At 37.8% G+C, this 25191-nt stretch overlaps 1 protein-coding gene across 1 annotated transcript in view; it reads left to right on the forward strand.

Annotated features, from left to right (window-relative positions):
- The window catches only part of LOC128863611 (gamma-aminobutyric acid type B receptor subunit 1), a 290985-nt gene extending 268230 nt beyond the window's left edge, over positions 1-22755 (forward strand). Inside the window, exons 14-15 of the mRNA XM_054102849.1 lie at positions 9770-10058; positions 19261-22755. Coding sequence (XP_053958824.1) covers positions 9770-10058; positions 19261-19283 — 312 coding nt within the window. The 3' untranslated portion in view covers positions 19284-22755. The remainder of the gene's footprint in view (positions 1-9769; positions 10059-19260) is intronic.
- Positions 22756-25191: the final 2436 nt, after the last annotated feature.

A 25191-nucleotide genomic window follows, 5' to 3' on the forward strand; every position in this document is an offset into this window, starting at 1 on the left:
TTATAAACATCCGCACTGCAAACGAGTGGCCTTAAAAGATCACTTTTGGTTGTCGAAACGGAGCAGGATGAATGAACGAGTCAATCAATAAATCCTTATCAATGCAACAATTCCCCTGCAACACACCGGCGTACATTTATGCGCAAAAAGTATGCGTACATACACACCTACATACATGTACACAATCATACATATACTTTTGTTGTATAAGAAGAAATTGCCGCTGATTACATTCGGCAACAACAACAACATCAATCACGAAAAGAGTCTGTGAGAAGTAATACGCGTGGTAGGTATGGCGAAGGAAAAGTCTGGTGTGACGGAAAAGCAATACATTCATCGGCATAAATGTGCATTTTTACATGGTTGTGTGCGTTTGTGCATATATGCGTATGTACGTTCGCTTGTGTAGTTATTGCTGCAATCCATACAATCAATATTTTTACTGCTCATCAGAGTGCGAATTGACAAATATGGATTACACTGTGTCATCATGTCAGACATAAGCACACATGATTTCGCATACATATACAAGTACGTACATATATACATGTGTACATATAAGTACTTGCACAAACACATGTACGCACACGACGTCAGTTGGCGCGCTGGAGTTGCAACAACACGAAAAACAGGAAGATGAACTTGCGATGAACGAGTTCGCGACAACAAAGGATGGGGCGCGGATGGTTGGCAACGCAACACAGCTGCACCGCAAGCAATGGCAATTACATGCCACAATGGGGAGCAGTGACGATTTGTTGGGAAAATGAGGCAGCCAGAGGATTGAGAGAGGCCAAAAGCAACTATGTGGCAAAAGGCCACAGAAGTATTGAGACTGCACAGAAAAGAAATGAGTGCGAGTGTATCCTGTGCGGCAGGAGGTAGTGAACTGTAGCGAACCGGAACTTGTAGCAAGGGAAATCGGTATGCGTTTGCAACGAGGGAAAAGTTTTTCGAACAAAATGGTAAAAATCAACGCGTCAGTTGCGTGCAAGTACAGTGGTGTTTCAAATGATAGTAGTAAAGCTGGAAAAAATTGGAGAAAAATATGAAATATGAGTAACAAGCATTTTGTTTAATTAAAAATATTTACTTTGGATGGTATCTTAATACTTGTACAGGTATAATCCGATTCAATATAAAAAATTTTTGAAAATATCTAAAAGAAAATTAATGATCAGAAAAATAGCCTACGTGAGTCAGTTTGTCCAATGGTGGTTGTAATAGACAAGTCAATGAAGATTTTTTTAAAGTCTGATAAACTACCTAATATACATAACGATATAGCCGTCTATTCACACAAAGAGGAGCAATTAAAAGAATTTGTTTGCTAAAAGAGTTAATTAAAAAAAATTATAAAAATTTTTAAAGTTTTCCAATCGAAACGATCCCACGTGACTCTGTGTAAAGTGTATTTAAGAAGAAATACACCAATTTTTTTGTTTTTGCTAAGAAGGATCGTTAAAATTAATCAGGTAAAAACCAATAAATTTCGCAAAATTTTATCATTTTTTTATAATAAATAATAATAAATCGATCTAATAAATTTTATACATTTTTAAAAATTTTATAAATTTTTTTTAAATTTATAGATTTTTTTAATGATCCCATCGAAAAAATCCCATGTGTAAAGTGTATTTAAGAGGAAATATACCAATTTTTAAAACCCTTAAAAATTTTTTCTTTTGTTTTGGCTTGAAAGAATAGTTAAAAAAATTTTAAAATTAATCAGCCAAAAATCAATAAATTTAACAAATTTTTATACTGTTTTTTTAATTTATATATATTTTTTTTAATTACCCCAAAAAAATCCTATGTGTAAAGCGTATTTAAAAAGAAATATACCAATTTTTAAGAGCACTCAAAAACAATTTTTTTTTTGCTTAAAAGAATAGCTAAAAAAATTATTAAAATTAATCAGCTAAAAATCAATAAATTTTACAAAATTTTATAAATTTTTTTAATTTATAATTTTTTTAAATATCCCATAGAAAAAATCCTTTGTTACAGAGTGTAAGGTGTACCAATTTGTATAACCGCTAGAAAACAATTTTTTTTTTTTTTGCTAAAAAGGATAGTTAAAATATTTGTGCAAAATTTTTATATTAACCAATCGAGAATTCCTACGTCACTCCACGTAGAGCATATTTAGGGGTTGTTGTTGTTGTTGTTGTTGTTGTTGAAGTGGTTGAATATTTCCACTGAAATAATCCTTGTCTTTTTTTTCCTTCCAAGTCAGGTCCATTTAGTTAGGTCAAAGTATAACAGCAAATTTTTATCTCGATGTCTGAGATCTCCTTAATTTGTTGCAAAAATTGCTTACCGAAGGAGCGGAGTAGTGACCTAGCTAGCCCTGGACATTCACATAAATAGTGGAAAAGACTTTTCTTCGCCCCTTTCGCTTGACAGCTTCTGCAGATGGGATTGAAGGGGAGGTTGAGTCTGGGTATTTAGGAGTACTTTTAGAAGAAAAAAATTCCGTTAAAAAACGTGGTTCAAGAATTACTTAAATTTAAGTATAATTATATATATAAAAAGTATACCATGAAAAAAATTCTACGCAACTCAAACAAGGTGGACACAAAAATTTTATTTAGCAAAAAAATTTTAAAATTTCTTTTTTTACAATTTGAGCATCGATATGTGGCATTGGATGAAAGATGGATGCTTCACTTTGCTCCGGAATCACGATCGTCATCTGAATGAACAGCAACTGGTGAACCTCGTCCAAAGCGTCCGAAAGCACAACAATCGGCTGGATTATGGCCTCAGTATTTTGGGATGTGCGTAGAGTAATATTCATCGACTATCCTCAGAAGGGAAATACTATCGACAGTGAATATTACAAAGCATTATTGGAGCGTTTGAAAGGCGAAATTGCAAACAATCATCCGCATATGACAAAGAAAAAATTTTGTTTCATCAAGACAATACACCGTGTCTCGCGTCAATCAAAACATTGGCCAAACTACATGAATTGAACTTCGAATTTCGCTCACATCCACCATATCGGCCAGATTTGGTTCTCAGCGACTACTGGTTGTTCGCAGACCAAAAAAAAACTGAAAAGGTTATCGCTGAAACTGAAGCCTATTTTGAAGCGAAGGAAAAATCGTTCTACAAAAGTGGTCATGAAAGATTAGAGCGGCGCTGGAATGATTGAGTTGTTCTTGGTGGAAATTACGTTGATGAGTAAAGCTAATTTAAAAAAAAAAAAACATGTTTTCTTTGTTAGGTCCGGTTCTTTTCAGCCCCTGTGTTATGCAGAGTGTACTTAAGAAAAGGTGCATAAATTTGTAGGTCAATCAGTTGAAAAATGTTTGAGTTAGCATACTCGTAGCTTTGAAAAACCTGGCTTTGAGAAAAACGCCATGGTAGAAAAGAAAAAGCATTCAGCCCTTTCCTGTAACGTCTTCTTTATATAATCAGAATTTTCCAAATCAGATAACTATCGGGAACATCTTCAGCTGTTGCTAGGAATATGTGCTTTAAAATTTCAGAAACAAAAAAGTTTTTTTGTTTATTATTATTTAAAGTGAAATATTTTAAATTCTTCTCCAAATTAAGAGAAAAAAATGTGTTTAATCTTTTAGCGTACATTTTAGGACCTTAGTAGGGGCCCTCACAGGACATTGTCTCATAGGAAATCATGCAAGGTGATTAGGCGTTTACACGCATGATTTCTGTGGTAGCTGCAGAAATGAGGAAGAGTTGGAAACAATTCAACACCTTTTTTGCTCATGCCCAGCGCTAGCCAGAAGCAGGAGCCCATATTTAAGACCCTACTGCTTAACTAAAAAATAGTTTCAGTAAATATTTTTTTTCCAACGTTTTTGAGGAAAATGTTTTTGTTTTTTTGTTATTTTTAAAAACATCTCTTCAGATAATTTTTGTTTTTTTTTTGTTCACAAGTTTTGGTGAAAATGAAATATTTGGGATTCTTCTCAAAGTTAAAAGAAACCTATTTTTTTAGCGTAAAATATAATATACCTTTCGGAAAAAGATATTTTTGTTAAAATTTTTTTTTGTTTTGCTCCTTTTTAAAAACCGTATCTTCAATTTTTTTTATTATTTGCTAATAGGTGATGCTATGCTCAGTTAACTCTGGATATTTTATAATTGAATGCCTATAACTGTATTGCTGTACTCAAATACATGCAATGATCGGGTAGAAAATAAATTCAAATTTATTTAAAGTGAAACATTTTGGGATCTTTTTAAACTTAAACAATTTTTTTTTTCAGTGTAAAGTATACTTAAAAAGAATTTGTTTGTAATATTTATAATTTTTTTCGGAAAAAAATTTTTGTTTTAATATTTATTTTGTTTTTTTTCGAAAAATTTTTAATATTCATTATTTTTTTTTTTTTCAAAATAACTTTTTGTAATATTCATCATTTTTTCGGAAAAAGTATATATATATTTTTAATTTATTATTTTTTTAAAAAAAATTTTTTTTTATGTAAGTATTATTTTTTTTGGAAAAAAAAAATTTTTTTTTTAAATTATAATTTTTTTTATATTTATTATTTTAAAAACAAATTTTAATATTTATTTTTTTTTTTTTTTTTGAAAGCCACATTTTTTTTCGGTAATTATTATTATTACTATTACTATTTTTTCTTGTTCAAATGTATTATTTTTGTGGAAAATAAATTCAAGTTTATTTAAATTGAAACATCGTGGGATCTTTTTAACTTTAACTTTTTTTTTCAGTGTAAAGTATACTTAAAAAAAATTTGTTCTTAATATTTGTCATTTTTTCGGAAAAAATTTTTTTTTTTAATATTTATTGTTTTTTTTTTAAAAAAACATTTTTTTTAATACTTACTTATTGTATTTTTTTATATTTATTACTTTTTTTGAAAAAACAAATTTTTTATCGGGTGGAAAATAAATTCAAATTTATTTAAAGTGAATCTTTTTGAGATCTTTTAAACTTAAACAATTTTTTTTTCAGTGTAAAGAATACTTAAAAAAAATTTGTTTTTAATATTTATAATTTTTTCGGAAAAAAATTTTTTTTTTAATATTTACTGTTTTTTTCGAAAAAAAATTTTTTTTAATACTTATTTATTTTTTTTTATTTTGTTTTATATGTATTATCTTTTTTTTTAATTTTTTATCGGGTGGAAAATAAATTCAAATTTATTTAAAGTGAAACATTTTGGGATCTTTTTAAACTTTAACAATTTTTTTTTTTCAGAGTATAGTATACCTACTTAAAAAAAATTTGTGTAATATTTATCATTTTTTCGGAAAAAAATTGTTTTTTTAATATTTATTATTTTTTACGAAACAAAAATTTGTTTAATATATATTATTTAAAAAAAAAAATTTAATATTTTTGAAAAAAATATTTTTTTTTAATATTTATTATTTAAAAAAACTTTTTTTTTAATATGTATTATTTTTTTTAATTTTTTTTTTAATAATTATTACTATTTTTTTTTATTTTTTTCTATATTTTTATTATTTAAAAAAAAAATTTTAATATTTATTTTTATTTTTGAAAAGCATTTTTTTGGTAATTATTATTATTTTTTTCTGTCCAAATTTTTTTTCTTATTTTTAAAAACCATCTATTCAGATAATTTTTTTATTTACTAAGGCTAAGGCTAAGGCTATGCTCAGTTAACTCTGAAAATTTGATGATGGTATTCCCATAACTTTTCGTGCTATATTCAAATAGGTACAAAGAACCAGTGGAAAATGCCTTATATTGCTTACTCCGTCATCGACGCTTTGATCGTTTTGCAAAATGTACATAATACGCGAGGGCGTATACCAAAGCTTCACTAGAGCAGTATTGTACTTGTAGTGACTTTTTCAGAGGTTGAAATTGGAATGAGTTTTATGTTCAACCTACTAACTGGCGTTTTGGCAATTTTTCAATGTAAATATTTCATAAAATAAATAGAATAGAAAAGGTGACACGCATTACTGACTACCTACAAGTGCTACTCCTTTTTTGACCCCAACTGTATCTGCTTATGACCAGCAAGTAATGATTTATGTATCACAACAGCGCCAGCTCCGAAAAAGTATGTGTGTGTGTGTTCGTGTGCGAATGAATCGCAAAATGTCACTCGCATGCAGATAAACCGACCTACAAATATACACACAGTAATGCCCATAAATATGTCACAAATCACTTCTTTCCCCCCGAAGCTATCTGATTCGATTTATTTGTACTCTTTGGCGGATGACAATTTTTTACCATTTTTTTTTTTTTCTTGATCTCGTCTCATGCTGTCACATGAGACCGTTAATGCCCCGATGTGTTGCTCAGCTGTGTGTATTAGCAATGAGTAGCAAATATTCCTCACTGTACCTGCAAAGGTGCCACATACCGAAGTAGAGAAATTGTCAATAAAACTATCGAAAGTTGTATTTGAAAAGAAATGGAATAAGAGTAAAGCATGAAAATGACAAACTTTATTAGATTATTGGTTGAAAATCTACGTAATGTGATTTCGGATGTAGAGCGCAAACACACTCGAAAGTATATCGATATTTATCTCATATTTTCGACGTGCAGTAAATTATGTTGCACTTGTTGGAAAGTAGCTGCTTGCATTTATTGGTAAGAGTATTTTTTGTTTATGAGTCCGTTTGTATGGGTTCATGGTGTCTTGTCATCTTCGAGTATAGCAATTTTATTAATACTTGAATAAATGCATAAATGAATGAAAATATAAGTGAGTACTTAAACTTTAAACACAGACCCAGTTCTCTCAATAAACCTGAGATGATAGTGGACTGGACAGAGCTCTGAGTTTTTCTGCCGGCCGTACCAGGCCGAGTAAACATTCTGGAGGATGGCTCCATGTGTAATGGTCCACACAGTGGAATGACAACAGAATAGATAATTGAGAGAAGATGGAGCGGGAAGCATATTGGAGTCTTTAGTGACAGTCAGCCTGCACTGAAGGCCCCGGAAAAACCAAAGCAAACCTCAAAGATTGCTCAAGAATATAAGAAGAAGCCTAGTTCCAGTGCAAGACGGAACAGGCTAGTACTTATATGGGTTCCAGGATACCGCGCTGTTCAAGAAAATGAAATATCCCATGAACTTACCAACTACGGATCAGTAACCACTGTGAGTGACCCACACAGCGGTCAGAGCCAATAATCGGAGCAGTTCTATAGGAATCATTATGCGGATCAGCGATTATGTAACAAAAAAAGCGATGGTCCGGTCTAGAACGTTGCAGAACTGCAAAGTGTTTTGTGACAAGGCCGAACAGAAAATTGTCGAACTTTCTTCTAACATTTGGTAGAGAAGACGTTCGGTTGATAGTCGGTATTATTAAAGGACACAAACATGGGGTAATTGAGGATTGATGACCATTGAAATCATTGAGGACCCGATTTGCCCGTCTTGCTTAGAGGAGCCGCATAGCACTGAGCGTTTTTTTGTTCTGTGAACGTTCTGTCTTTGCTAGAGCAAGATTACGAATTCTGTGTTCCGATGCCACGAGAAATTCTTTCTCTCAGATATTATCAGATTTGGCAAGGAATCTGGAAAAGTTTCATAGGACTACCGATCTCTGTCTCCGTCTCTATTCTATCCTATCTCTTTCTCTCTATAACTTCTCTCCTTTCCTCTTTGAGTACCAACCGTTTACATTCTAGAGCTTGGACCCTATGGGCTTCTTAGTATGAGAGTTTTACGAGTTGCTATTCTCTCCGTGCTTCTTGGTTCGCCTTTTCCAAATTTCAAACATTCGTTCTTCTTGTTATGGCATCGCATTCGAGAAGCAATTGAGATAATGTTTCTAAAAACAGGTCACAGAATCGGCAGGAGTCGTTAGCCCATATCTCGGGCTTGTACAGATGTCTTAGATGTCTGTTATAATCAAAAACGGTACATTCGAGCACTCTGAATTTGCCCTTGAGGAGGTTTATGAAATGTTAGTTAAGACTACCTTCTTTATGCTTTTTCCGCGCGCGAGACCATTTTAGTTAACTCATCTATGAAGCTGTTTGCTGTCCAGTCTGAATGTCTGTTAATGCTATCTTCTTAATTTCAAAAGGATATAAGAACCCGGTAGCCATACCTTCCTCAGTGCGGGGGCTCAATCAATGCTCTCTGACAAGATGACGTACTTCAGTCGATCGTTCAATGCCCTCTGGCAAGATGAAGCCCTTCAGTCTGTTTTCTTGTATTGCTAATGGCAGATGAGACTATTCTAAAATCAACATTCTTGTATGGATTACCTGTATATTGGAACTCGCTATGGAAAATAATTCATTACTTTAGTAGCAAGGAGCTGTGCTCATTAGAATAAGTGAGGCACGCTGGACCACCTCGTGCCCTCAGATATTGTAGCTTTGTAGCTCATTAAGGTTTCCAAAACTTGCAAAAATTACGCTTTCTTTTCCGTGAGATTCGCCGATGTACACCCAGCGTGTGTCCAATCCAATGTGAGTCCCTCTCCATCTACATTGACTCTAGGGAAGAGTTGCCAGCAAAGCCCAGTTAACCTGTTCACATCTGGTTGAATAGAAAGGTGTTAGCAGAACCACTTCAGTCGCAGTCTCAAATAAATGAACGTCGTTTACGGTCACCCAGAAGCTCACGTGAAACTCCTGTAATCCCTACTAAAATATAAAACCGCTATACAGGGTTTGATTGAAAAAGTAACGAGCCTTCCCGCGCGGAGCGTCTGCCAAGCGATCAACCGAATCGGCTGGTGGGGGAAAATGATCGTTGGACCTTCCTCTTCCACTAGAAATCGGTCCCAGTTCGCTGGCAACAGTGGTGCAGTCAGCATCGCTCCGCGCAATAAAGCTATTTTAAAAGTGTGTTAGGATTTTGCAGTGGCGAAAATGCAGAGATCGTTGGAGCAACGTTACTCGATCAAATTGGAAAGTGACAAACAGGATAATACTTTAGACAACTGTATCACAGGAGATGAAACCTGATGCTTTGAGTACGATCCTGAGGGCAAGAGAGAGAGTGCGGAGTGGCACACGAGCCAATCGCCACGACCCAAGAAGGCGCGCATGTCGAATTCCAAGGTCAAAACCATGCTGATCATCTTTTTCGACTATCGAGGCATCGTCCACAAGGAGTTTGTACCTCCAAGAAGCACTGTAAACGTGGCATTTTACAAAGAAGTGCTCCTTCGGCTGAAAAACCGCGTCGCCTGGGTTCGGCGCGACCTCGTCAACAATTGGACCCTTCATCACGGCAATGCGCCGGCGCACACCGCCTTCCTCTGCACCTCTGCATTGGCCAAGATGGGGGTTCCGGTGCTTCCCCACCCTCCCTTCAGCCCAGACCTGTCCCTCCGGACTTCTTCTTGTTCCCGCTCCTAAAAAGAAAGGTGAAGGGGAGGCGTTTCGACTCCATCGAGGCGATCCAAAAGACTGTGACAGCCGAATTGAACGCGATTCCGGCGAATGAGTTTAAAAAATGTTTCCTGCAGTGGAAGGACCGCTACCAGCGGTGTATTGACGCTCAAGGGTCCTATTTTGAAGAATATTAGTTGTATAAGCCAAAAGGTTTAATAAAACTGCTTAAAAAAATAAGGCTCATTACTTTTCAAGCAAACCCTATATACTTATATGTTCTCCACTTTTTCTTCAGACTTCAGCTTCATAGAGCCATTTCCAGTTACATACTCCTCAACTTTATTTAGACTTATTAGAATATTTTATACTTAAAAGTCCATGACTTATCTGCACTTTCTAAATTGTTTTTATTACATAACTAAATTTCTTTTATTTTTCTCATTTTTCTCCCCCACTCACGCAGAAAGAGGAGAAAATACGCATTCTCAAGCAACGTCTACTCGAGTGGGAGGCCACGCACAAGGGCGGCGACATGAACGGCACCAACGGCACCAATGGCATATCCTTAGCGATGGGCGTACATCAGCCAGCAGCGAGCGTCAATTCCTTAACCGGCGGTATTGGTCCTGCGTTAATGGGTGGCGGCACGACAGGCTCCGGTTCGGGTTCCACAAACAATTCACTCAATCTACAAGCAACGACGTCCTCCTCACAGCATAACACACCTGCCGCCACATTAGCGATAACACAAGGTAATTGCCATATAAAATCATTCGTATGTGGTAACTATCAGTCTAGCGAAACTCCCAACAACAACAACAATAATACTACTAAGTATGGAAACAACAACACTAGCATTAGCAGTAATGCAAATAATAAAAAGCAACTCTTATTAAACTCGTCAGCATCTGAACTGGCTTTATTTGCTTTCGATTGCAATGCCATTAAGCGACGGGACTCACTGGTATTGCTGAAAGCCGCTGAACGCCGAAAAAACTCATCACCGTTGTCCGAATTCGATAGCGCCATTGGCATGTGCGGTGGCGGCGGTTACTCGCAGATGACGCGCTCATCACGAGCCAGTCAATCGTCAGCGTTGGAATTCTCAGATAATTACCTTTGAGTGTTGGCAGTGCTGCTGCTGAACAGGGACAAATGGTGGGGATGGGGTAACATGCGCGGAGTCTGGGTACGAATACGTTTGGTAGTGTGTGGAGCACAAAGGCGTGTACATACAAACTTCACAAGAAGCTTTCGTTGTTGTTGGATCAATGGCGCTTTTGGGTTTATTGAATGTTTATTTGGATGTGGGTTGGACTTTGAAGTCCAGTTTTGAGAGCTAATGTAAAAAAGAAGGCTCGTTTTCAGATTTTTGCACTAGGGTGGAGCGTCAATGTGTGGAGCAGATGGAAGTTGTTGAATTGTACAATATTTAAATTTCTGCAAAAAGTTACATTTAAGTTAGGTATTTGAAAAGTTGATTTGTGAATGTTTCAACAACTAAATTCTACTATACAGTCCGTCTAATGGAAGCGTAACCGCCATAATTTGGAGACTACTTTACCAATTCAAGTCAAGTAAACTGCATTGTAAGGGCATATAATATTTATTATACGCAATATATTTAGGAAAAGGCATAATGAGCACCATTAGCTATAATGTCTGCACATCTTTGAGTCATAGTTTGTGTTAACTTCTACGCAAGTTGTGGACGTAATCGGCTTCAAATCAGCCGAATTGTCCTTGATAAATGCTTTCCTTTGATATTTGCTTTCCTTTGAGTCTTTACTTAACTATTGCCCAAACATTTTCAATAGGGCTGACATCACGCGACTATGAAGACCAATCCAAAAAAAGGCCTTTCCCCGGTCTCTTAAGCTGACGACTGTGCGATAATGGCGTCTGGCAATGGCATTGATGGCCTGAGCGCGAAAATAAACAACAACCTCAATTGCCTTTCTCACCCTTCAATGCGAGGAATCTACAACTTTCCCCCACTAAGTCCGCGGCGACCCTCTTTGCCACATGAATACAGGAGCTCAAACTGCAACTCAAGGACAAAGTTGACAACACTCCAATACCGACTGTTAACAACCCCAAAATTTTGGGAGCTTCTTTGACAGTTTGCTCTCCTTCCCTGCGCACACAACCGCCATTGCTACTAAAGTCCAAAACCGCAACAAGGTCCTCACATCGCTAGCCGGCAGTACTTGGGGCAAAGACAAAGAAATGTTGTTAGCGACATTCAAAGCAGTTAACCGGCCGGTTCTATATTACGGTGCGCATATCTGGTCGCCTGGAACTACATAGCGACACTCATTGGATAAAGCTCCAGACTTGCGAAAACACTGCTATTCGGACAGCGACGGGTTGTCTTCAGATGTCCTCACTACAACACCCGCATAATGAGGCACAGATGCTCCCTATGAAGGAGCACAACAAACTGCTAAGCAAGTAGTTTCTACTAGGGTGCTATCGCAGGTTTCACCCATGTGGGCATCTGCTTGAATAAGTGCCGCCTCCCAGGCACGTCAGGAAACAGCTCTTCAATGACGCCGACGAGATTCAGGATAAAACAAGTAAACAACAAACTGCTCGGCAGTTTCTGCTAGAGTGCTATTGCAGGTTTCACCCTTGTAGACACCTGCTTGAATCAGAGTCGCCTCCCAACACGTCAGTAGACAACTCTTCAATCACGCCGACGAGGTCTAAAGCAAAACAAATCGACAACTACTGGACCGGACAGTGTTTAGACAAACAGTAAACGACATTCGTCGGGAGACCACCTTCCTAAGCCACCGACCCCCGAATGCCGTGATCGGAGTCGAACCACAACCCATAACAGCTTAAGAGCTCCAGCTACCCAAAGAGACTCACATAACCTTAGCACAATTACGTTCTGGCCACTGTTGCAGGTTAAACTCCTACCTGTCCAGAATTGACGCCGACATACGCAATATATGTCCAGCATGTGAAGGCATCTCGCACGATACTAACCACCTTTTCACATTCCCCAACAAACCCACTCATCTAATACCCCTCTCCCTCTGAACCCAACCTGTCGAAATAGCAAGTTTCCTGGGCCCCCCGTTAGATGGGCTAGACAAAGACGAGCGAGGATCTGCATTGCACTGACAGGGATAAGTATGCCGCTACAACAACAACAACAACCAATCCAGTATATCAATCACATTTTGCTGTTTCCACTCTACACAACTTAGACTTCAATACTTGGGAGCATTGCCCTCTAGTAAGATCCAATGTAGGCTAGTTCTTTCACATATCTTCGCAGCTGATGGCAAATATACTTTTTGATAAGTTTTATTCCTCAAAACTGCATTCAAATTGGCGGTAAACACCAATAAACGGTTGAATATTTTTTCATAGAAGCAGCCCCAAAGCTAAACCTTAACTGGATATATAACAATTCGTTAAAATTGTCAATTATCAGCAGAATACCAGGACCGACGTATGCAACTATTTGCCCGAAAGAAAGATTCACCCGTGAATAATACGTTTGTCCCATTCCATTTTGAAACTGCCTTAGCCCATGCAAGTCCTTTTGCGATGTGTGATAATGAGGGCAGCAGTTTTTTTTTTTGCAATATGTTCCGGAGTTCGCGGTATTCTTCACGTATACGTCTTCAAATCGTGTGTTTAAATATAATAATATTACTTTACGTTACAATAATACTACTACTACGTTCTTTCATGGAACATCAAATTCGGCTATGTCGCAAACAAAGCAATGATCTGCTGATCTTGCTTTGGAGAGGTATTTAATTTTGAGCCTCCACTGAGGAAGTCGTCAACATGTTTAACTTCGGTGTACCATTGCACCCATATATTTATGCATGTCTTCGACTACTTCAAATATTTTCCAGCAGACATACATTTATTGACCTACAGGCTGTGTATATAGGAACACGGCCTCAAATCGTTTTTCATGCGGGAAGTCATTGCCTAAAAACATCATACGCTTTCAAAATTTCTCACTAAACCAACAAATTGCACAACGCGTATTGCGAAAAGGATACGCCTATTTAGCAGCATTAAAATTTTTTGTATAACGGGACTCTAAGTTTAAATTTTGCCGGTCACGCTTCCATTAGACAGACTGTAAGTAAGATTAAACATTAAGTTTCTATGCAGTTTTTAACTTTAGTAATTTTTATTTGAATCTATGAGGGCCAAGTCCGGTAAATTAGCTTAAGTAAATAAATAAATAAAAAAAAATTATACAATTTTAATTTTTAATATTTGATGCTTAATTCCACTATATAATTTTGCAAGATCTTACAATGGCAGTTGAATACTGAAGATGTATAAAAATTTTATTCATTTTATAATTAAATTTCATTTTTAATTTTTTCATATACCTAAAAGTCAAATACGCCTTTTTCACGCTCTTGAATTCCAGTATTCAAATCTAAAAAAATTACGCTCCATCCTCATGCATAAGAACATTTATTCACAATATATTTATTTTTACTACTTTTTTTACTATAACTTAAAAGTATTTAAAATATATTCATTTTTTTTCTAGAAATACTCGCAATTTTCTGCGGAATTGGTAAAAATATATGAAAACTTTATTTATAGTACAATTCGTGAAAAGCACAAAGTTTTTGTCGAACCAATTTCAAGTGTTGTCCGGTAGTGAATATATGTAAAAATGCTTATTGTTTTTTTTTTTGCTTTTGGTACAACAGCAAGCGGCAAAATACGTACCTTTTTAGTACTTTTTATTATAAATAAAATCAGAGAAAACATTCTTCAAGCCAAATCAATGCACTTTTATTACTGTTGCACTGTATCACAAGTTCCGTGCTTATATCGGGTGTTTTTTAAGAGCTTGAGAACTTAAAACGTAGTACAAATCAAAAATATTGTTAGAATAACTTTTGTATTATAATCTGATAGAAGATTTCATTTAGCGGCAGGCTAATCACCTACCCTATCAGAAATCAAATAGATTAACGAAACCAACGCAAGACAAGTCAAGTCGAGGCCTTATGCTCCCGAGAGGAGTGAACATGGGAAAAAAAAGATGATTTCATGGCATTAAATTTTTGTATAGGATGTTCGCCGTGGCTACTACTTTTTCGAATAGGCCTGGCCGTATGGCGTCCATGGTTGCTTGAATATTGCAATAAATCGATAGTTAAGCGCGTCTCCTTAGAACCAAACGACGTGGCTATTTTGTTGATTAATGTTGGGAAACAAAAATTTAGTCAGCATGGCTCGATACTCGCATGGCACTCGCCATTCACCGCAACGGCAGCTCCTTGCTGATTTCGAAAGCAAGAAGGACCGGTGATGCCGCCAGTACTCTATAAACTCCGCGAACAAATTTTTTTTTTATTTCAAAGAAAATTTCCACAATTTCGAAGCGTTGTTCTGACGTGAAATGATTCATAATCACTTGCCAAACCTTACTAAACCGAAACAACAACACAGTTTGCCATTCTCAGCTATCGAATCATAGTTTTCGATACCGATAGTTCCCATCCAGCTAAAAAAGCCCCCGATATAATAGTTTTAATCTAAAAAAGTAACACTTACAACTCTCACAGCACCGAATATGCTCCCCGCCACATACCGCCGATGTGATTTATGTCGAATGATGGGGACAGATTTACACGATAAACCAAAAAATGTTCTTTACAGAATTAATAAAATTATTACTCAAAAAGTATTTCTTCCAATTGAAATTGCAGTGCCAAGTTAATGTTATAAATATAAATTCAAAAAGTATGAGAAATTATTAAATTCAGAGAGAATTCTATTTTAGTGCGTTAGACTTTCTTTTTTTGTCGAAACAGGCTAGCAAGTACAGCACTCAGCAACCTCCAGAAGTCCATAGTACTGCACTTGGATTCCCTCTTAATTTTTTTTTAATCTACTAGACCTCTAAAGAAATCTGAGTAGATCTTGTGGTGCAAAGGAGCCAAGATGGTATCTTCTTAACACATGAATGCCAAAGACCTCAAGCCTGATTCGCGCGAAGGCCGGGCAGTCGCACAGAAAGTGGTCCGCCGTCTCATTCTCCTCTCCACAAGCTGGGCAAAGTGCACTGTCTGAGATGTCTACCTTTTTTATGTACTTCGCTCATAGAAAGTGGCTCGTCATCAGTTCAACTAGCTGCCAACTAGTCTCCTCTGCTTAATGACAGGAGGATCTGCGAGAGTCGGTCCTACATGAAATGTAACATCAGTTTTGTCCATCTACAGCCTCTCTCAGCCTATCAAGCTCGCTTGTGGGTTAAAGTAACCCATTTGGTGGCTTCAGAAGAGAGTGCCAGAACGGGAGGGCAAAAAAAGTTGGCCTTGGAGCCCATCTTAGCTAAGGAGTCAGAGGTATCGTTGCCCACGATACCCATGTGTCCTGAGACCCATGGTAACATCAGCCTATTATGTCTACCGACATAGTTCAGTCTGGATTTACAGGACTCGACTAAACGAAGTGGTTATGGGGCTGCCTAAGGCCATGAGCGCAGCTTGGCTGTCGCTGCAGACACATATAGCTCTGGCTCTACATCTGTTTTCCACAACAAAGTTCATCGCTTCTTGAACAGCATACACCTCCACTTGAGACACACATGCATGCATTCCAAGAGACATTTTGCAGTTTTATCCCGCTGTAGACCCCGGAGCCGGAGCCGTGCTTGGTGAAAATGCGAAAATGTTTTCAGAGTTTGACCACAACTGAGTCTCTAGCAGCTCCACATTGTATCTCTTTTCAAGTACGACTCTTGATGGCATGGAGTCAAGGGGCATGGAGAGATTTGTTGGATCGCAGTCCATGCATTCTCTGTTGTCCAATGACAGACAGGGACCGTACCAGTTCCCATTGTGTTCCAGCCTCCCGATGGAATTTAGGCCACTCCTTTGATGAAAGCCTCAAGTGGTGGTAGACTAAGCAAAGCATCTAATGCCGGGCCTGAAGTAGACAGTTCGTTGTAGTCTCGATAAGGTCCTAATGACTTCCACGAGAGAGAGTCTACTCATCCAGACCGCTTATGCATAGGTGATAATCGGTCTTGTGATAGCCGTATAGATCCATAGGACCTTGCTAGGAGAAAGACCTCACGTTTTCCCAAAAACTGCACTGCCAGAAGGCTGTCAGTGCTTTGGATGTCTTTATTTCAACGTTTTGGCAGCATTGAAATTAATAAGATATACCCAAGGATGAGAGAGTACATGGTTATGCCTTCCAAATTCGCTGTGTCGTAAGAGCCTATGAATAATTATCAAAAGCGAAGGGAAATCACTTGTTTGTGAAGAGCAAAAGTAGGCGAAAGCAATGATAAGAATCAAACACAAAAAAACATAACACACACACACACTTTCTTTCATGGCGCAAAAGAAGAGCATTCGGATTCCCTCTATTTATTAATAATTTTGCAATTCGTTTTCATTAGTTAAAATGTCACAAATATTGGAATTTGTCAAGTCATTCACTGAATTTTCACAAACATGTAAATAAATTTCTTCTCCTTCGTTTTGTATTGGCAAAGACCTGACGTCAGATTTGTCAAAATCACGAAAAATAAAGTAACTGTTTTGGTAAGGCGATACCTATGGTATTCAATTCGCCTGAGCTATGCCTGTTCGCTAGCGACGAATCTTTAGCACAAATTCGCTAGCAAATTTTTCGTTAACCGAGCAGAGAAGTGGCGAATTGAAGATTAGACACTCATACATTGGCAGCTGACAAATAAAATAATGTATTAGGTTCTCAACTAAGTCAATAGATGCTTAGACATATGGTAAACAAACTGCTTCGACACATTAGAGATTTTGTTTTGGTATCATATACTTTTGTCTGATTTTGTGCCGAATAATCGTCATTTGCGGGAAGTGTTGATTTTCCTCTTTCATTCGAAAAAAACCGGCAGCTGAAGCGCATCGAGAGCTACATAAAGCTTATGGAGATGCTGTTTTAAGTGAAACAACGTGCCGTGATTGGTTCCGTCGCTTCTAAGACGGCGATTTTAATGCTGACGACCGTCTGCGTGAAGGAAGGCCAAAAACCTTCGAAGACGTGGAATTGAAGGCATTGCTCAATGAGGATCCGTGTCATACGCAGGAAGAGCTTGCTTCAGTATTAGGAGTTACCCGCCAATCCACTTCCGAGCGTCGTTTTTTCGCCTCTGAACAGCAGTTCCAGCGGCTAAAAAGGAAGGCGTTTCTTCATCCCATCGTTACGGGTGATGAAAAATGGTTTCACTACAGCAATCCAAAGAAAATAAAGTCATAGGGACTACCCGATCATGCTTCTACGTCGTCGCCTCGGCCGAATATTCACGCTGCGAAGGTTATGCTATGTATTTGGTGGGACCAAGTTGGTGTTATTTATTATATATATAAAGGGTTTTTCAATAAGGGTGGGTAGATGTTGAAGTGGAATAAAATGGCGTTTGCTGTGTGGCACGTAGCGCCGTCCTGCTGGAACCACATGTCGTCTAGGTCCATATGGTTCAATATGGGCCATAAGAAATTGGAAGGGCCACCACGTCTACCTGCTGGAACCACATGTCATCTAGGTCCATATGGTTCAATATGGGCCAAAAGAAATTGGAAGGGCCACCACTTTTACCGAAAAATGGGCACAATGCGCCCATCATTTTGATAATAAAGTTTTATCATTTGAACGTGCTGTTCAATCGTGTAACTTGCCATGATGATTTGGCATAAACAACAGAATAATAAACAAAAGATTTGACAGATGTCACCAAAACAAAATGGCTGCCACAGGACGTCAAAATCAACCCGCGCCAATTGAAACACCCTGTATAATTGGCGCGTACACCCTTTTTGGGTGTTTGGTCGAGCTCCTCCTCCTATTTGTGGTGTGCGTCCTGATGTTGTTCCACAAATGGAGGGACCTACAGTTTCAAGCCGACTCCGAACAGCAGATATTTTTTTATGAGGAGCTTTTTCATGGCAGAAATACGCTCGGAGGTTTGCCATTGCCTGCCGAGGGGCGACCGCTATTAGAAAAATGTTTTTATTAATTTTGCTTTCACCGAGATTCGAACCAACGATCTCTCTGTGAATTCCGAATGGTAATCACGCACCGACCCATTCGGCTACGGCGGCCGCCGTATTTATTTATTATGAACTGCTATTTATTATTAACTGTTAAAACCAAGGGAAACCATCACTGGGGATCGGTATCGACTTCAATTGATGCGATTGAGCCGAGCACTGTGCGAGAAGCGGCCGCAATACGCGGAGAGGCATGAAAAAGTGATTCTACAGCATGACAACGCTCGGCCTCACGTTACCAAACCCGTTAAAACCTACCTGGAAACACTGAAATGGGAAATTCTACCCCACCCACCATATTCTCTAGAAATTGCGCCGTCCGATTATCACCTGTTCCGATCGATGGCGCATTGTCTAGCTGACCAGCAGTTCCATTCATATGAAGACATCAAAAGATGGCTTGATCCGTGGATAGCCTCAAAAGATGAACAGTTTTACCGCGACGGTATACGAGATCTACCAGAAAGATGGGTAAAAGTGAAAAAGTAGTAGGCAGCGATGGGCAATACTTTCAATGATTCACTTGTAACCATTTTTTCAGAAAAAAGTTGTATTTTCATCAAAAACACAGCGAGAACGTAGTTATACACCTAATAGTTTATGGTAAAAATAATATTTGTGTATTATTTGCACACTCATAGCGGCCAGCTGAAACACTTAACCACTTATCGTCCTATCTGTGTGTTTGTCTGTGGTAATCACCTCAAAAGCAAAGTGTCTCAACTGTCAAAGCACACTTTTTGTTACTGCTTTGTGGCTGTCCGCTGTATTAAATTTTTATATGTTTGTTAGTGTAAGTGATATTTGTATGTCCTTCGTAATTGTATTTTATAAAAAATTGTATATATAATATATATTAATATAACATTTTTTTCTCTCTCTTTCTTTCCACTCTTTGCAGATACCCATGATCATCATACATGAAAAAACGTGTCAATTTCCTTTTCGTGATAGATAAAATATATGTAAATTAGTTAAATGTGAGTTAGAAATGAAAAAAAAAGAAGAGAAAAAAAAAACAAAAACAAAACCAAAGTCATATAACTACGTTATTGTACAAATTCTACTTGCAATTAGTAAACTGTAAATGTAAATGTATTAGTAAGTATGAGAGTAGTCATAGCAGTTGTATGTAATAGTTATTGATGTATGTATGTATGTATGTAATTTTAAGTATTTGCCTACATAAACACGAAACTTATCCTACTAAATGAACGAGTATAGGCCAATGAAAGAAGATAAACAAAAATGTAAAACTACTCAAATTAGTTAAATAAATTAATATTAAATGTTTGTATTGTAAATGCATAAACGTGCGAGAGTAAATCTGTAGCTAAGTGAGTGATTACTAAATATTATTAATTTTTAGATGAAAGCAGAAAATTAAGTGTGAGTTAAAAAGGTGAATTTGTTTATGTAAATATTTGAATAGCTAAAAGTGAAATGAAATTAACGAAATCGTTGTAAGCAATTACGTAATTGTTAGTGTTGTTAGGCAAATAGTTTTAACGGAGGTGCGCAAGCAGCACCTCGCCAGCCAAGCTATCTAAAGTAGGCATTAGAAAAAATGTATCTAACTATTAGTGTACTTAACTAAAATTTTGTCTTTAGGTCTGTTAGAAAAAAAAAGAAAAAGAAAAATCGCGCGTTTTCGTACGCAAAACCAACTTTCTACCACCAAAAGCCGAAAAATTTGCAAAAGAAAAAAAGCTAAGAAAAAAGAAAAAAAAAAATAAAATATGCCATAAATTAATGTTCTAAACAAATGTAAGACAATGAAAACTACTTAGGCTAAGGCAAGGGGAAGGCGAGAAATAAGTAATACATTTAAGGCGAAATGCTTAATTTTTCTTTTCGAGGCTTAAAAAATGTGCAACAAATATGTTTTTAAGAGTTTTTCATTTTAGAAAATTTAAATATTGCATTTATTGCTTCATATTTTATTACACACGCAGATACTTTGTACATTGGTACTTTTCGTTAACCAAAATTCTGAAAAAATACAAGGTGAAGTCCAAAATAAGCAAGACTGAGCTAAAACTGAAACGACAGGAGCTTTTTTCTGATACCTTTGAGTTTCTTTGTTCAAGATAGTCCCTCTGGTCTCTCTCTACACACTGTTTTGCGCGATGTAAATGCTTTTCGAAAGAGTGTTTCAGGTCTCTAACCGGAATGGCCTTCACGATGTCGGTGCAAGCCTTTCGGATGACCTCTACGTACGAAAAACGTTTTCCTTTCATGGCCAAATGCAATTTTTCGAATAGGTATATTAGAAGTCACAGGGAGCCATATCAGGGGAATACGGTAAGTGATTGATGGTTAAAATGCGATTTCTAGTCAAAAAATTTATCACAAGAGTGGATCAATGAGATGGTGCATTTTCATGCAATATGCGCCAGCTTCCTCCTTCGCGGTATTCAGGGGGAATTCACGGAATGCGATGCAACAAACGCTTCAAAACGCCAAGATAGAAAATTGCATTGACGGTTTGGCCCATGGGCACGAATTTCTTGTGGACAATTCCCTTGGAATCGAAAAACAAATGAGCATCGACTTGATTTTTGACTTCTCCAAACGCGATTTGTTGGGTGGTGGCTCGTCTGGGGTCTTCCTTTCGGCACTTTAACGCTTAGTTTCAGGTTAATCTTGGAAACACCACGTTTCAACACCAGTTCCACTGTTGTAAAGAAAGTTCTCGTCTTTTCTCGCTTCTTTAATGAGGTCTTTCGAATGTTGAGTTCTGAGCAATTTTTGGTCCTCAGGTCCTCAGTTAACTTGTGCAGAATGAAACGTGCACAGACCTCTCGTAAGCTCAAATGATCAGTTGAAACGCGATAAGTCGATGTTTTGGAGATATGCAACTCCAATTCCATGAATTTCAACGATGGCTTCGATTCAGTTTTGATAAATTTACTATTATTTCAATGGAGTTTTTGGTGATTACTGATTTTGGTCTGCCATACGGGCCTCTTTTTCACATTTATGTCCTCACAACCATCTCTGAAACGTGTAAACGACTCGTGAACTCTGGCACGAGATAGGCATTCATCGCCATAAACTTTTTTCATAAATTCAAATGTTTTCGAATTCTTTATCATCAGCCTGATCTAGGTTCCTGGTCACAGCGACATTGCTGGAAACTGTGAGGCGGATGAGCTGGCCAGACAAGGGACATGCGAGGTGATTTCCCCGAGAAGGGTGAGAATTGGGATCCCCCTGACTACCTGCGGTCTGCTCCTGGAAAGATGGGCATCGCACCAACTCAGCGAGCGCTGGGCAAGTACACAAACGTGTAAGGTCGCGAAATCCTTCTGGCCACGTGTGGACCGGAGGCGCTCGGGCGAGATTCTGAGGCTGACAAAATATCAGCTCTCTAACCTCATGGGTTCTCTCACAGGACACAATGCGCGAGTAATGCATGCTGTGAGACTTGGAATCACCTCGAGTCCTTTTTGCGCTGGATGTATGGAGGACACATCCTTTCGTACACCTGCTAATATTTTGATATTGCCACCTAGGAGTTTTTCATGCATTATACGACAGCTTTCGTCCGTATAAGGTCCCTCGATGAGTTGAATCAATTTCGATGGTACCCCTCTGCACTCGAGGGCGTTATGAGTAGTGTCAAGCTGTAAAGTATCGAATGTTTTTTTTAAGTCTATAAAGGCGAGATAAAGCGGGGTCCTCCACTCAACTGGCTGTTCAACGATAACTCGGAGACTACTGATGTGGTCGATGCATGAACGGTTCGATCTGAAGCCCGCCTGCTCCTGTCTGAGTTCTGGTTGCAGCACCGCTGAAAGTCTTTGGTTTATGATTTGTACGATTATTTTGTTAATCTTACTGAGCAAGGTAATGCCCCTCCAGTTCTTACAGTCCGTCAGTTTGCCTTTGATAGGGATTTTCATGACCCACCTACAGTTCAGTAGAGAATTTCAGAATCAATGGATGTACCCTATGATCAGAAAGTAACAGGAATGTTTAAGTAAAACTAAAAAGAGTTAAATTTAGGGCAAATTTATTTGATCTCCTTCAAATTTATTTGATCTCCTTCAACACACTTGTGCCAACGTTTTACACAGTCCTCCATGCACCTCTGGAAGGCCGACGAAGGGATAGACTTCAGCTTCTTCGTCGCATTCTCTTTGATCTCATCTATCGACTGAAATCTACTTCCACGAAGTGGTAACTTCAACTTAGATAAATGGCTTCAAAACGGATAAATAATATTCTTTATCGACTGTCTGGCCCGATGGAAGATACTCATGGTGCACTACGCCTTAGCAATCGCAGAAAATAGTCAACATCACCTTCCCGGTACTTTTTGATCATAGGATATTAAGCTGATCAGCACGAGCAGGATCTGCTTTCAACAATTCAGGAGAGATGTTGTCGTACCGAGGAGCCTTGTTATTTTTAAGAGACTTTAGCGCTGTAACAACTTCGCAAATGCTTGAGCTATTCATTGGAATGTATGTCAGCTCTGTCCTTATGTGCTGTGCACTGACATATTTTTTTCTTTCCCACATTTCTACCGGGTGGTTGAGAAAACATATCCTTAGTAGAAAACATTTCCCTAGTATTGGGTCTAAACATCTAGCTGTTGCTCTCCTGGTGTTAGCATTTCTTTTTTCCAGAGAGGAGGAACTTCTGATTTGGGCTACCTTTTTTAATGTATTGTTCAAGTCTCTGATGTACATACAAGCCTTCTTGGCCTAAAACGCTGAAGAAGCCGCTGCAGAAAACCGCATCAGAGGCTTGCACAAGAAAACAAAATAATAGTATCGCGAAATTTTAACAAGTTTTGACTACTTTCCTTCTATTTTTTACGTAGGTAGGTAAAATAGTTGAAGTACTAGACTGGCTTTCCGCAAGTAGCACCAAAGCGTCATTTTGATACCATTATGAGACCTCAAATGGACAGATAACTACAGCCAGCAAGAGATTTTGATGTAATGAAGAATATTGATGGGACTAAAGTTGGCATCATGCTGTCGAAGAATGGAACACCTAGTGACCTTGATCGCCTAGCTGTCAAACCCGTACATATACAGAGAAAATTATCAACAGTCTCCTTCTCTGAGCTTCTGAGCTTCAGCTTCTGCAATGGGGACTAAATTGTAAACATAGCTTTTCTGCGTGTGTTCCCGTCGTCCAATGGAAGGTAAACACAGCTACGAGTTTGGAAATTGAATAGCGCGTAGTCCCCAGAACTTTCTGTGTGCTGCGTCTATTGCGATGTGGCCAAAGGGTTTTTGAAGTAGCACATGAAGAAATGGAGCTCCATCTTTTCTGCGCTTTTCTGAGAAATAAGTTGTGAAATTCCCTTATAACAAAAGTCAGGAGGATGCTCTAGGCCGGATAGGACGTCCCTGGATCAATTCAGTATTCGTATTTGTGGCAAGCTCATCAGCATTTTCATTTGCCTCTATGTTCCTATGTTCTGGAATCCAGATCAGGGAAATGTTACCTGCACACTTGAGAGATTTGATCTCTTCCTTACAGGAGTTGACTAATTTGAATCTGCCCCAGATAAAATTTCAATATTCAATTAAAACGGTAGATACCTATGAAATGAGACTTCAGCTATTAGTCCATAGATGTCGCTAGGAGTATTTTTAAACCTTCCCAAATATCTTGTTTTTTTTCGTCTGTCTTCTGTCAACAATATTCAGTACACGTTTCATACAACAATGCATTTTTGTCGCTCTTAAAAATGTCGAATTTCGTGCCTTCAAACTACGATTTGCGGACATCGTTGATTTTCTGTTATCAATTGAAGAAAAACGCTTCTCAAGCTCATCAAATGCTTATAGAAGCTTATGGTGGGCATGCTCTAAGTAGAGCACAGTGCTTCAGGTGGTTTGAAAATTCCGAAGTGGTGATTTTAGCGTGGAGAACGAGGACCGTGGCCGGCCACCGAAAAAGTTTGAGGACGCTGAATTGCAAGCATTGTTGGATGAAGATGATGGTCAAACGCAAGAAATGATGGCAGAGCAGTTGGGAGTGACTCGAAAAACCATTTCCCAATTTTTGAAAGACATGGGCACGATTTTAAAGGTCGGAAGATGAGTGCCGCACTGACTGACAATGTGACAATGCACCGCCACATCGAACAAAAGCGACCCGGGAATTGGTGGAGACGTTAGATTGGGAACCGCTGGTGCATGCGGCTTACTCACCAGACTTGGCGCCTTCCGATTATGATTTGTTTTCATCGATGGGCCACGCACTTTCCGAGCAGCGCTTCAATTCTCACGAAGAAGCCAAAATTGGCTCGATGATTGGTTTGCGGCCAAAGACGGCCAATTTTTTTGGCGCGGCATCCACAAATTGCCTGACAGATGGGAAAAATGTCTAGCGCTATTATTTTGAAGATTGAATTTGTAACTATGTTTTGTTAATAAACGTTGAAAAAAAGTCTCATTTCATAGGTATCTCACTTTAAAAGTACCAAATCCAAGTTATCTTAAATTTACAAAACACTCAGTTAGCTAAAATCTATGCCAAAGAAGCGCATGTAAATTAAAATCAATGTCGAAAACATGCAAGGAAAATTCCAGAAAAATATTTTAATATGTAAATTACATTGAAATATTCATAGAGCACGAAAAATGCGACTTTTATACCACAAAAAAACTTCACACCTAAATATGTATATAAATAATTCACTGACTCGCGAATTTCAGCATTTAAATTCAAAACTCACAAACCAAATTAAACTGATGAGCAAAACAAAAAACAAAAAAAAAAAAAACAAAAACAACAACAGCAATAAGAAAACAAGCGAATTATGATAAATTAAAATTCCTATGAAATAAAAGACTTTGAG

This window comes from Anastrepha ludens, chromosome 5, assembly GCF_028408465.1.
Source record: "Anastrepha ludens isolate Willacy chromosome 5, idAnaLude1.1, whole genome shotgun sequence".
In the NCBI taxonomy this organism is placed as follows: Eukaryota; Metazoa; Arthropoda; class Insecta; order Diptera; family Tephritidae; genus Anastrepha; species Anastrepha ludens.